The sequence below is a fragment of the Saccopteryx leptura genome, chromosome 13 (assembly GCF_036850995.1).
Source record: "Saccopteryx leptura isolate mSacLep1 chromosome 13, mSacLep1_pri_phased_curated, whole genome shotgun sequence".
NCBI classification, from domain to species: domain Eukaryota; kingdom Metazoa; phylum Chordata; class Mammalia; order Chiroptera; family Emballonuridae; genus Saccopteryx; species Saccopteryx leptura.
In genome coordinates, this window is record NC_089515.1 from 4645761 (window position 1) to 4658840 (window position 13080).

The following is a 13080-nucleotide window of genomic DNA, read 5'->3' on the forward strand; positions in this document are numbered from 1 at the left end:
GCTCGGTCAGGGCCCCGGGTCAGAGACACAATAAACCTGAGATGACAAAGGCCGGCACTGAGGAGGGGCGCACACGCCTCAGGGTGGGCCATGGAGCTGTCTCTCTCTCCCTCTCAGACGGCAGACTGCCAAGAGCGACGTGTGCACGTCACATCGGGGACAAAAATGGGGTACGCCCGACACTGTGCGTCCTTTTAAATAAAATTTTATTTTTCATTGTCAATGATTAACTTCTGAGCTTATTAGAAGGGTATCGTGATTATACCGAATACAAAAATATAGATGACAGAATACAAATATTAGGTTATACAAAGTTAGTAGTTTTTTAAAAATATCATTGCTCACCAACATTTTCAGGACCTCGGAGCTTTGGAAAAAAGAAATAAAACAACAGAACTTAATTTGGATTTTTTTTTTTTTTTTTTACATTTCCAGCAGTTAAAAATGAAGAACACATATTGAGAATCATGTGTGGACACCTATTAAAATCAACAGAAGAACCACAGAAATTAAAATGAGTGCTAAGAACCATCATATATACACACTTCTGTACAGAGGACAAAAAAGAATTCACCCGGTTAAAACCTGTCTCTTGTGGTCCGTGTGACCTTTATTTAAGAAGAAAGAAGGCCGATCTTCCTAGACTCATGGTTATTTTTTTCCACTTGATCCAGTATTTCTTAATGGTGTTTCCATTCCCATAAATTAGTAACTGTTCAGTAGCTGAGAAATACCCTATTTTAAATTATACCACAGGGGACCAGGAACTTGCTCAAAGGGCTGACCTTAATGGTCTGATGCAGGTTGAAGAGACTTTCAGCCAACAAGAAGTCCCACCCTGAGCTGCAGCGAGGAGGGTTGGACACAATGTCCCACACGTGGACGCTGGGGCCCCGGCCGCAGAGAAGGAGGTTTGGAAGCGTGAGGGGCCGTGCTGTTCTCAGGGGCCACCGCCTAGCTTCTCCCACCGCGCTCCACTCGGCTCAACCTGCCTCTTGGTGAAGGTGTCATTTGGCACAAAAAGAAAGGGCTTTGGGGCAAGACTTAGGCTCTCTCGGTGGGGGGGTGACACAGTCAGAAGCCCTTGATGTTGATAAACTCTCCAGGATGCCCCAGACCTATGTCCATCTGCCTCGCTCCCCAATACTAAAGGCCACACGCTGCCACGCTGAGAACGATCTCCTTGTAAGGTAGGGCGATCGCCCTAAATGTCCGATGTCATGGGTCCGAGACGAGGTAGACGCCAGAGATGGGAGAGGACGGGCGAGGAAAGAGGGCCGCCTGCTCTCAGCAGCGCGCCCGCCTCCTCACTGCACGATCCCGGAGTCCACTGACGTCTGCTTGCGCGTGGTCTTCGGAGGGGGGGGAGGCGGGGTTTTACTGGGCAGCGGGGGCGGCAGGTGCTGGAAGACAGGAATGCGAGGGAGAGAGCACGTTACTGAGGTCAGCGGGAGCGATGGTCTCCAGGCGGGGTCTGTCCTGGCAGCACCGCAGGGAGCCACAGATGGCCTTTCTCTGGGTGGGACCTGCCTTCTCCATGGGGCATGGGCTGGCAGGGTGCAGCACTCAGGACTGGGCTACTGGTATCTCTGATTAACCACTTCTCACAAAGCAGATCAGTGGTCTACGCAGCCCCCGATATGGACAGCCACTGCTCTCTGTGTGGTGGCTTTAAATCTAGGTAGGTGCCATTGATCTAGGGCCTCTGGAAAAGGACTGATTTCAGAACTGGTTAAGAGCCAGTGACTATGGACAAAGCAGGGCCCGGGGCCACCAGGCTGCCTGATGGTGTCACCACACAGCCTTCCTCGATAAGCACCCACCGGCCCCTCCCTCCGTCCCTGTCGATGCCCGTAAACTGGTCAGGGGCAGACCAGTCCTCGGAGATGCTCTCGGGGGTGGAAGAGACGCCCCCCCCCAGCTTTCGAAACGGTAAAGGCCACAGAAGGGAGTGCTGGCCGAGCTGTGACAGCACCTGCAGCCGCTCCAAGGGGCCCATGTACAAGATAGTGCTTCATCCACGGTCTCTTCTGAGACTGCAACCAGAGGGCATGAACCCGGTTAGGGAGCTGTGTAAGCTCTTCCGGAGGAAAGCACAGCCTATAAAGAAAGGGTGCAGCTGTGTCCCCATAAACTGTTATTTACAGAAACAGGTGGGCAGGCTGGATTTGGCCCAAGGACGAGAGTTTCCCTGAGAATGAACTTAGAAGCGTAAAAGTGAATAACTGGGTTCTATAAAGGGAACGTCAGGTACTGGTAAATGACTGGGGGGGGGGGGGCTGCTCCCGATTGCTTTTGAACCCTTCCCCACTACAGGCAGCTGACACACAGAAGCTGTACACCTACGAGGTGGCCAAAGAGATAAATGAGTGAGTCAGTGAATCACTGAATGGGTGGGTGGATAGATGGATGGATGGATGGGTGGGTGGATAAATGGATGGATGGATGGATGGATGGGTGGATGGATGGATGGGTGGATGGGTGGATGGATGGATGGGTGGATGGGTGGATGGGTGGATGAATGGATGGATGGATGGATGGATGGATGGATGGATGGATGGATGGGTGGATGGATGGGTAGATGGGTGGATGGGTGGATGGATGGATAGATGGATGGATGGATGAATAGGTGGATGGATAGATGGATGGACAAATGGAGGGATGGACAGGTGAATGGATGGACAGACGGATGGGAGGGTGGATGGATGGATGGATGGATTGGATGGGTGGATGGATGAACAAACAGATGAGCTGACCACATAGGTGGGTGTACAACATCAGCAGACCAAGCCGGATGAAATCACAGAGTACCACCATCTAATTAAGGGTGACAGAGGATTTAGCAGCCTCTCGCGGAAGGCTACATTTGGGTCCATGTGTAGAGTTTCCAGGACAGAACGCTGACGCTGCTGTCTCTTGCTCAGGGCCCGGACTCACTCCGCATTTGCAGTCCAGGGCACACGGAGGAGAGAAAGGGTGGGGAGATAGACTGGTGTAGTGGTATTCAGACCACATAGAAAGGGGAAGTAACGAGCATAGATTTTTAAATTGGTAAGATCAAAGAAACACCTCCTTCAAGGTCTGACAGACGACTGTTTGTTTGCAGGGTGAGGTTCAAGCCTGGACAGTGTTTGATGGGTCTTGTATTCCCCTACCCTGTATCTCAAGCACCAGAGTGACGCCTCGAATACTGAGGCAGCCACGTCCGAGAAAGCTTTCTGAACCAACACGTGGCCAGCGCCGCAGCCTCGAGAGCCAGGGGGCTGCCCCACGGGAGCCCTCAGAGTCAGGGATCTTGACTGACTTTCATAATGAACCCTTTGGCTCACTCTTTTATCTTTCATGGTTCAATTCCCATTCTCCTCTTTTAAATTCACCAACAAAGAGTGAGCCCACTGAAACCCTAGGCCCTATGTGGGACCCCTGTACAAAGGAGATACCCAGGCCCCCGTCTGTGGTCTGCCCTTCCTCTCTCTACCCGCGACCTTTTGGAGTGGCCTCCGATATGTTGTCATTGCTAGGTCAGGCAAGTAACAAGTCTTTTATTTTATTTTTTCCCCCAAAATCTCTGGAATTCTATGCCCACGTTGGTGTTGACAGGCTGAGATGGGCACAAAACACAAGGAATGGGTCAATGGCATGCAGGGGAGGGCCCGTGAGTGCCGCCGGGGGCGGCATGTGCCACAGAAGTCCTTCCTGCCCGGGGCGAGCTGGTGGTCTGTCACCGATAAGCACCAGGACAGCACCCGCTGCCGGTGTGAGAGACATCTTGCAAGAGATGACAGCTTCAAGTGGCAACAACTAGAGATGGAGTGGACGGCAAGCCCACGGCCGAGCTCTGAGCGTGGCGGGCTGTGAACCAATCACCCCGTGGCAGAGGAACGACCCTACAACAGCCTGCTGGCAAAGGGAGCCCTGCCACGCGCTCCGGGAACACAGCGGGCTTCCAACTAATCCCGACACACGCACCCACAGCCGTGTCACCTGAACACGTGGTTACGTGGCAGGTAAGTCCAACAAGAAGCCCAGAGCAAAGAGCCTCGGGAAATCAACTTAGAGTTAGTTGGTCAGTTTCCATGGTAGCAACCAACAATTCCAGCTTCTGAAAAGCCATCGTTAGGTAGCCGAGGGCCCGTTCCCCATCGCGGCACCTCTAGGGACAGAGGGACACTGAAAGCCACTGCGGCCACAGGACAGCCATCCCTCTGGCCTCAGAGATGAAGCCCACGCTGGGGTTGGTGTTCTTCCACAACAGCAAGCAGTCAGCCACAAAGACGGCAGTAAGCCCCCCTCACAGCGAGAGTAGCAGACACTCTGCGGAACACTCTGAAAACGTCCCCATAAAAACAGCAACAACAGCCCTGGCCGGTTGGCTCAGCGGTAGAGCGTCGGCCTAGCGTGCGGAAGACCCGGGTTCGATTCCCGGCCAGGGCACACAGGAGAAGCACCTATTTGCTTCTCCACCCCTCCGCCGCACCTTCCTCTCTGTCTCTCTCTTCCCCTCCCGCAGCCGAGGCTCCATTGGAGCAAACATGGCCCGGGCGCTGGGGATGGCTCCTTGGCCTCTGCCTCAGGCGCTAGAGTGGCTCTGGTCGCAACATGGTGACACCCGGGATGGGCAGAGCATCGCCCCCTGGTGGGCAGAGCGTCGCCCCATGGTGGGCGTGCCGGGTGGATCCCGGTCGGGCGCATGCGGGAGTCTGTCTGCTGTCTCTCCCTGTTTCCAGCTTCAGAAAAAACAAAAACAAAAACAAAAAAAAAAACAGCAACAACAAAACCCCCGGAACAAGAAAGTAAAAGCTTGTAGAAGGACGAACACTGCTTTTTAAGGGGAAAAAAGCAGGTCTCCCGTTACAAAAAGCTCACGGCCACATAAGGACCTCACTTCTCCTGCCCCCCGGGAGTTCTGTGGCCATGCTGCACATGGCCATGCTGGAGTCGGGGCAGACACACAAGATGTGAGCGGGGTGTTTCCCGCTCCAGACTGGGCTGATCTCAGTGTGCCGGGGGCGACCCTGGATGGGGCTCTCCCGGCCGCCTGGTCATTCCCCGCCCGCCCGCCCCTCAACGGCATGCTGGCCTCCGCACACAGCCAGGCTGCTGAGCCACCGAGAGCCACGTGCAACAGCAGCCCGGAGAAGAGAAGCGTGGTGGACCTCCAAAGAATGTTCCTGGGTCTGTCGGCTGGTATCAGAGGCGCTGGTTTAAATGGCATGGGAAGACCTTCAGCTCATATTTGCATTAGTGGGCAGGCCGCTACGCCACTGAGCGGTGAGCACATCAGAGAAGATCAATAACAAGTGTTAAGAGTGTGGAGAGGGTGTCCGCTTCGGGGACCCAGCACTGCCGAGGGCTCCAGCACCCAAATCCACCTGGGGAGGGTGGGGGTCCCAGGGAGGCACGGCCGACCAGGGCTGAGTGGTCTCAGGGATCTGGTCTTTGCCCAAATTAGAGCCAACTCCTGCGTTCTCTGAAGGGTGACTGCCTGTCTCCACCCGGGGGCGGCCAGTGGGAGGGGGACACTGTTAAACATCAGCCGACTTGTTAAAACAGTCAGAGCTCATCACGGAACAGCTACTCTTCACAATCAAACTTGCACCAGCACTGCACCTGGAGTGGAGAGCCCTCCAAGGTCCTGAGGCCGGTTCCTCGCTTCACTGCCAGGCACGTCGCTCCCCCTTGACTGTCCCTCTGTTGCCATAACAACCAAACCACCGACCACCGAGACCCAGAGCTGTGATCACGGTGGCCTCCTGCTCCCCGAAGTCAGAGTAACCCCAGTCCCCACGCTGACGTCAGGAAGGAGGGAGCTGGGTTCTGTGGAGGCAGAGCCACGACACCGCACGCTTCGGGCCCCGACTTACCCTCTGGTGAGGCGGGGGCGGCGGGGGCGGCGGAGAGCCCGCCACGTCCTGGTGGTCCATCAGGTTCCCGTAGTCGGCCGTGCTGCCCTTGAGAGGCAGAGGCGGCGGGAGGTCGGCCACGTCCACCCCGGCCACGGTCATGCCGTTCAGCTCCAAACCTGGAATGCCGACGGATGGAGCATCAGACCCACATCCCCGCTGGGGGCGTGCGCAGGGGCGGCGGCTGCCCGGTCTGCCCAGTCTGCCCGGAGCGGGAGGGAGGCAGAAACGCTAGATCCCGCAGAGATGCCTGTCAGCGGGGCAGAGGCGAGAGCGAGGGGTGTGGGGAGGGCAGGGCCCGGGGTCCTGTCCCACGGGCATGTTCCAGAACAGGAACATCAGGTACCTTAAGGCACTAAACCCAGAGCCTGGATCCTCTGTAGACACAGCCATGTCACGGCAGGGCCACCTCCGGTCCCTCTCCGGGTTCCTTAAACAGCTGGGTGTCACGAGGACCATCTCCACCTGCCATGCTCCCAGGGCAGCCAGGGCTCAGCAGCCCTGCACAGTGACTACCTGGGCAGCACCCTCAGCCAGACCTAGTCATCGCACGGCCCGCTGCCACCATGCGGGTCTCTCTCTCTCTCGACAGGAAAAGCCATGATTGTACAAAATGAAGTTACATGAGCAGGAGCAGGCTTTCAACAAGCCGCAAGAGGGACAATCGATCTTTTCACAAGTGGATGGAAAAGGTGGCCCTTTGCAGACGGAAAAGCAGTCGCGAAGGCCTTCGGCCCTTGTTGAAACTCTTAGAAATAACTCTGTTTTCCTTTCAAAGGGAGGAAAATGGACATGCTGGCTGATGGGTCCCTTTCTTTCAGAGTTAGTTCTCCTGGTGACCCATCGGATGAGAACACCCTTCCTGAGGAACCAACCCCCAGGAAGAGCCGGGTCAGCACACGTGGCCTTGTGGGGGCCCCGAGGGGACCGACCGGGGGCCTCTGATCGAAGGCTTGCCCCCGGGAACGGCTGGCTGGTCGTGTTCACTGTGGCAGAATGAATGTAACATACCATTTGCCATCTGTGTCTATTTTAAGTGTAAAATCAGTGGCATTTGTTACATTTAGAACGTTCGCCTCCATCACCGTTATTCCCACAACTTTCTTCTCTCTCCCAACACAGAGTCTCCCCACAGAAGGCAAGCTGCCCCTCCCCGCCCCTCTCCCCCAGCACACAGGAGGTTTTGAGAGCCCTGGCGGGGAACTCGGGGAGCCCAGGACAACGCTCTGGCCTGACGTGCTGCTGTCCTGAGAGGGACACTGGAGGAAGTAAGGCGGTTGCCCGTGGATACCGTCTGTCTGCTGCCTGGGGAGGAAGTGGGTCTAACTCTAGAGGCTCTGACCAAGGGGGGAGGCCCAGGACGTGCCCAGGAGAGTGCCCACTCACTGGGCTGGAGGCTGAAGCTGAGCTTGGCCCGCGGCACGACTGGAGGGGGTGTCTGCTGGGCGGGCGGCGAGGAGGGGGACACCGAGAAGCGCCTCTCGGTCCCAATGACGTTGATCACCTGGCTCTTCGGCCTCTGGGGCCGCAGGGGACTTATCTGTGTTGGGGGGACAGAAAGAGCACAGTTAGGGTCTGTCTTGGCCTACGCGTGACACCTCAAAATTCCTATGTTGAAGTGCTGACCCCCACACCCCACGTGCCCATCAACGTGACCTGTCCTGGAAAAAGGGGCCTCTGCGGGTGATCAAGTTAAGACGTCAGCCGGGTGAGCCCGAGTTCACTATGATTCACGTCCTTACCAGAAGGGGGGCTCTGACACAGACACGTGCACACCAAGGGGGACAACATGTGACCACGAAGGCAGAGGTCGGGGGGGTGCTTCTACAAGCCAAGGAACCCCGAGGTGACTGGCGACCCCCAGACGCTGCGGGAGGCCCTGCGCCCACCGTGCCTCACAGAGCTCAGAAGGAGCCCGTCGGGCGACAGCCTCGTCACGGACTGCCCGCCTCGGCCCGGGAGACAGTGCGCTTCTGCCGTCCGAGCCCTGGTCTGGGGGACTCTGTCTCAGCAGTCCCCACAGACATGTCTGTGACATCAGGGAATTTTATTCATAGATTTCCTACACCTCAGTCTCAGGCTATTAGGCCTTGAGGGTCACAAGCATTTCAAACTACTCTAAGGCAGGAGTGACTCGATATGTCATTAACCAGCAGAAAAGTGGGGGGGTTCTGACTCCCCCCCCCCAGGAAGGGCAGGGGGTATGAGCGTGCCATCTAAGGGGCCTGCGAGGGCAGGGGGTATGAGCGTGCCATCTAAGGGGCCTGCGAGGGCAGGGGGTATGAGCGTGCCATCTAAGGGGCCTGCGAGGGCAGGGGGTATGAGCGTGCCATCTAAGGGGCCTGCGAGGGCAGGGGGTATGAGCGTGCCATCTAAGGGGCCTGCGAGGGCAGGGGGTATGAGCGTGCCATCTAAGGGGCCTGCAAGGGCAGGGGGTATGAGCGTGCCATCTAAGGGGCCTGCGAGGGCAGGGGGTATGAGCGTGCCATCTAAGGGGCCTGCGAGGGCAGGGGGTATGAGCGTGCCATCTAAGGGGCCTGCAAGGGCAGGGGGTATGAACGTGCCATCTTAAGGGGCCTGCGAGGGCAGGGGGTATGAGCGTGCCATCTAAGGGGCCTGCGAGGGCAGGGGGTATGAGCGTGCCATCTAAGGGGCCTGCAAGGGCAGGGGGTATGAGCGTGCCATCTAAGGGGCCTGCGAGGGCAGGGGGTATGAGCGTGCCATCTAAGGGGCCTGCGAGGGCAGGGGGTATGAGCGTGCCATCTAAGGGGCCTGCAAGGGCAGGGGGTATGAGCGTGCCATCTAAGGGGCCTGCGAGGGCAGGGGGTATGAGCGTGCCATCTAAGGGGCCTGCGAGGGCAGGGCCCGTCGGGAGGCTCCTGAGGCTGGCAGGAGGGAGGAAGGGTTAAGCCGTTTGGGAGGTGGGGTGGTTGAGGGGACACGGGCCACAGGCTGACTTCCGGAGCAGATGTCACCATCCTGGGCAGAAGTGCTGTCGTGTGTGTGTGTGGGGTGTCTGGGAAGGCCTGGAGCAGCGCTGCGCTCTCCTGGGTGACGGTGACAGTGGCCTGGCAGCAGGGACTTCTCCCATCTGCCCTGTCGCATCCCGGAGGAGCTCATCCTGCTGACTCTGGAGACACAGGCTGCTCCAGGGGTCAGATGCCAACTGCACCTGAGGGTTCACCCGCTCATCCCGGCAAAAGGGCCGCTGCTCCCGCTGCAGGAAGCCTCCCGGGTGTGGAGTCTGGGGGGCCCCAGCCCGGACCACTGGCTCAGCCCTGCAGCACCTGGCCCATCCAAGCCACACTGTGGCTGGACTCCGGCTGCCTAACGACTCACTGACCTCTCCGACACCTGTCACCTGCAGGCGGAGGCTGCCCTGTGCACAGACTGACAGCTGGGCTGGACCGAGGACAGCCTGCCCCCAGCGAGAGGTCAGAAGTCCTGGCTCCGAGCCACATGGTCACTGGGAGGCTTGTCAGAGGCCGCAGGAGGGTCCAGGTTCTGTGCTGTGACTCTGGAGCCTTCTGCGGACGTGCCGAGGGTACTCTGGGTCAGCTCGGGGAGGCCCACCCTGTGTGGACTGCAGCCCGTCTTTGACGGTGTCCTTGCAGGCCATCAGGGCCACGTGGGGAGGGACAGAGCCAGCACAGTGATGGCCTCGTGCCTAGCATGTCCCTAGAGTTTTTTTCACACAACTTAATTGTGATCAACTCAGCTGCTTGGCTCAACTTCCGAGGCCCCGATTCTAACAACTTCAGAGAGAGCTTAAATAAAAACACACAGAAGGTTCACACAGTGTCTGGCACTCAGTAACTATTCAAAATATGTTTCTGTTAATTCCCTCACCCCACTATGAGGCCCTGAGATGTTGAGAACTATATCCCAAGCTGAGAGAAGGGGATGTTGGCCTGCCCCCGTGGGGTCACTGCCCTCTGACTTTCTAGAACAATGGACAGAGAATGTGGGTGCATTCATTCACCCAAAGCTTCTCCATCCCCCGCAAAGACCAAGACCTGGATGCTGAACGCTGGCCTCCGCCGGCCCCTCCCCTGGGCCCGGACACCCCGTGAACCGCGGCCCAGCCGCAGTCAGAGCCATGCAGAAAGGCCTCCGAAGGGCAGCACCCTCTTGACGGCCACCACGGCTCCCGGGTCTGCTGCCTTCTGGCTCTAGACAGCCAAAGACAGGCGAGCGCTGTCCTGAGCAGCACGCTGTGTGGCTGAAACGTACCCTCTGCAGTCCATGACAGTGAGAGCCAATGAAGTATGTCTTATTAAAGGTGGTCCCCTCTGAGCCCTTCAATCACAGCCAGCGCAGGTCACGGGCTCCTGCCCAGGGCTGGCGCAGTCTTGGCCACCTACAGCCACCGGACGGACAGAGCCCTTCTGTTGCTAGAGGGAGGTGGCTCCAAGCCTGACTTAACCTTCGATGCCTGGAAGGGCCCCTGCTCTGCTGTGTGTCCGGTCTGCAAACAGCGCTGTCTAAATAGGGTTCAGCCCAGGGGCTGCCCTGTGCCTCGTTTTTGCCCTCATGCTGAAAACGCAGCTGGGAGCTTCCGGAAGCTTCTGGAAGCTTCCGGGAGCAGCCGCCCACCCACCCACCAGGCTCAGCCTTGCGCAGTGCAGGCTTCACTGCAGTCACACGGCAGGGACTCCGGAGGGAACAGGATTCCCTGGGATCTATTTTTAACGCCCACTAACCAGCATGTGTCATGCTAAGTCCCCGAAAATCCTTCTGAAAGATGGCGAAGACATGTGAGCGTGGAGCAGGGGATCCGGGGAGACAACAGGGGACCCCGTGTGGCCGGCGGACCCCAGCAGGAAGGGCTCCAGCGGGTAGCTCAGAGTGACCAGGGGGTCACGGCGGCCACGTGGCTTCCGGGCAGGAAGGGGCCAGGGAAAAGGCACACAGGGCACTGTTTCCCGACAACACAGCACTGCTGTTCATCTCTGAGACACCAGGTTGCCCAAGACCACGTGGGTCCCGCTCGAACCCCTTGGGAGGGCGGGCGGCGCGAAACACTTTGGTCGCCCTACGGCAGCGGGTTCTGTGAGGGGTAGATGGAGGGAGACCCCCGATTTTTAAGTGACTATGCTGCAGTCACGTCAGTAAGCTCCAGTGGACAATCCCTCCACTAACTGCGGAGCCAAGGCCGGTCCCCAGCGGTGCCCCAGCAGGAGCAGGGGGCCCCCGGAAGTTACCGTTTCCGAAAGGATGACCGCCTCGGCCGGCTGCGGGACCGTGTCGGCGGGCTTGAACTCCTTCTCGAAGATCTCCTGGTGCTTGCTGTTCCTCTTCTCCTTCTTCTTCTCCTTCTTCTCCTTCTCCCCATCATCCTTGTCCAGCTTGTCCTGGGACCGGGAGTGCATTTTCTTCGGCAGAAGGGGCTCCAGGGCAAACCTAGGGGAAACGGTGGTGTCAGTCGTGGGCCTTGTCCCCGGAGAGGGGCTGCTCCACCCCGTGGACACGCGCAGTCACGCACAGGAAGCCTCGTGCTGCCTGGGGGCCACCGGCCTTCACAGGAAAGGGCGGTTTTATTTTTTACTTATTTTATTTTTCCTTTCTAGGTGAGAGGAGGGGAGAAAGAGAGACAGGCTCCCACATGTGCCCTGACTGGGACCCACCCTGCAACCCCAGTCGAAGGCTGATGCTCTGCCCATCTGGGGCCATGCTGGCAGCCAAGCTATTTTTAGCACTCCATGGAGCCATCCTCAGTGCTTGGGGCTAATGTGCTTGAACCAATCGAGCCATGACTGATGGATGGGGAGAGAGAAAAAGAGAAAAAGAGAAAGATAGAGAGAGAAAGGGAAAGGGGAAGCGGAAGGGTGGAGAAGCAGATGGGTGCTTCTCCTGTGTGCCCTGACCAGGAATCAAACCCGGGACGTCCACATGCCGGGCCAACGCTCCACCACTGAGCCTGGAAAGAATGATTTTAAAAAGGGAGAGTGAGGGAGACTTGAGATACATAGTAACCAATTGCAATGGCTGGACTGTGTTTGCACCTCAGAAACAACAAAGGGGAGGAGAAATCCACAGTTACAGGATAACGGGGAACAGGAGGTCTGACACTGTTCAGGGATTTCTGTGGATGGCAGTGGGAGGGAGGTGCTTGTGGAAGGTCTGCTTCCAGGGGGAGCCCTCCCCTTGCAGCGATCCGTTCTGAGATATTCACAAACGCAACGGGAAGTTGGCGGATGTCATGGAATTTCTGGCGCCGCCATTCAGACCAGGTTTCTGTGGCTGGATATGAAGGTTCTAGATAGGAAGGCTCTAGATAGGAAGGTTCTAGATAGGAAGGTTGCTTCAAGTTCAGAGTTCTGTGGGGGGCTCAGCTGCAGGTTTCAGGAGATGCCTGTGGGTTTTCAGAATGGAGGAGCTAGAGACCGAGGACCTGGGTCCGATCTCTGCCCCCTGCTGGTGACGCTCACCGTGGGCTGGAGGGCCCCAGACACAAGATGGAGGGAGCACGCCGCCGCCTGTCTGCTCAGTGACACCAACCAGGTGGTGCAAAAACAGGTTAATGGCCAGCCTTCCCAGTTAACCTGGGAGAGGCGTGTAAGGCACACGTCCGAGCTGGGCGCGTGCACTTATACACACAACTGCAACCTGCTCACTTCATATAAGACAGGGGTGAGGGGGTTCCTGGTTCTAGAAACCTCAGAAAGGGGAGGAAATGGGTCCACTTCCGGGATGGACATTTCATTCTCTGCAGCAGGAAGGCGACAGGAGATGGGACCAACGTGGATCAAGGTACGAAAGCAGCTTTAACTCCTTACAGCGCTAACTCACACACAAGCTATTGTTATTAGTAGGATCTTCTCTCTATATATATATTTAAAAAAAAACATAGCATACGAACATGGTATTTCACAAGAGATGCGGTCTGTGAAAAGGAGGTATAGTCATGCCATCACAGAGGAGAAATCGCCTGCATTGTGATTTCTGATCATACACATCGCTTCTCTATGATCGAAAGACACACAGCAGGAAGCCAGGAGCAGCCACAGAGCTCCCTCCTCTCTAGCGGCCCAGTGCCCACCGGCCCCAAAGCCTGGTGGCAGGGCAGCCCCCAGCCCCCATCACTCGAACTGTTGGGACAGGGAGCCGGCCAGAGCCTGCACTTGGGACCTCGCTGTCCTCACAGTGACCTTCCGAGCCTGACTTCCTGGACCAC

At 57.4% G+C, this 13080-nt stretch overlaps 1 protein-coding gene and 1 non-coding gene across 2 annotated transcripts in view; one reads left to right on the plus strand and one right to left on the minus strand.

Moving 5' to 3' along the window:
- Positions 1-244: 244 nt before the first annotated feature.
- The window catches only part of LOC136384923 (dedicator of cytokinesis protein 1-like), a 55914-nt gene continuing 43078 nt past the window's right edge, over positions 245-13080 (minus strand). Inside the window, 4 exon segments of the mRNA XM_066355573.1 lie at positions 245-1403; positions 5865-6022; positions 7290-7443; positions 11108-11306. Of these exon segments, the coding sequence (XP_066211670.1) occupies positions 1308-1403; positions 5865-6022; positions 7290-7443; positions 11108-11306 (607 nt within the window). The 3' untranslated portion in view covers positions 245-1307.
- On the plus strand, positions 4359-4434 carry TRNAA-AGC (transfer RNA alanine (anticodon AGC)). Its single transcript has one exon. It is a non-coding gene; the product is annotated as a tRNA-Ala (tRNA).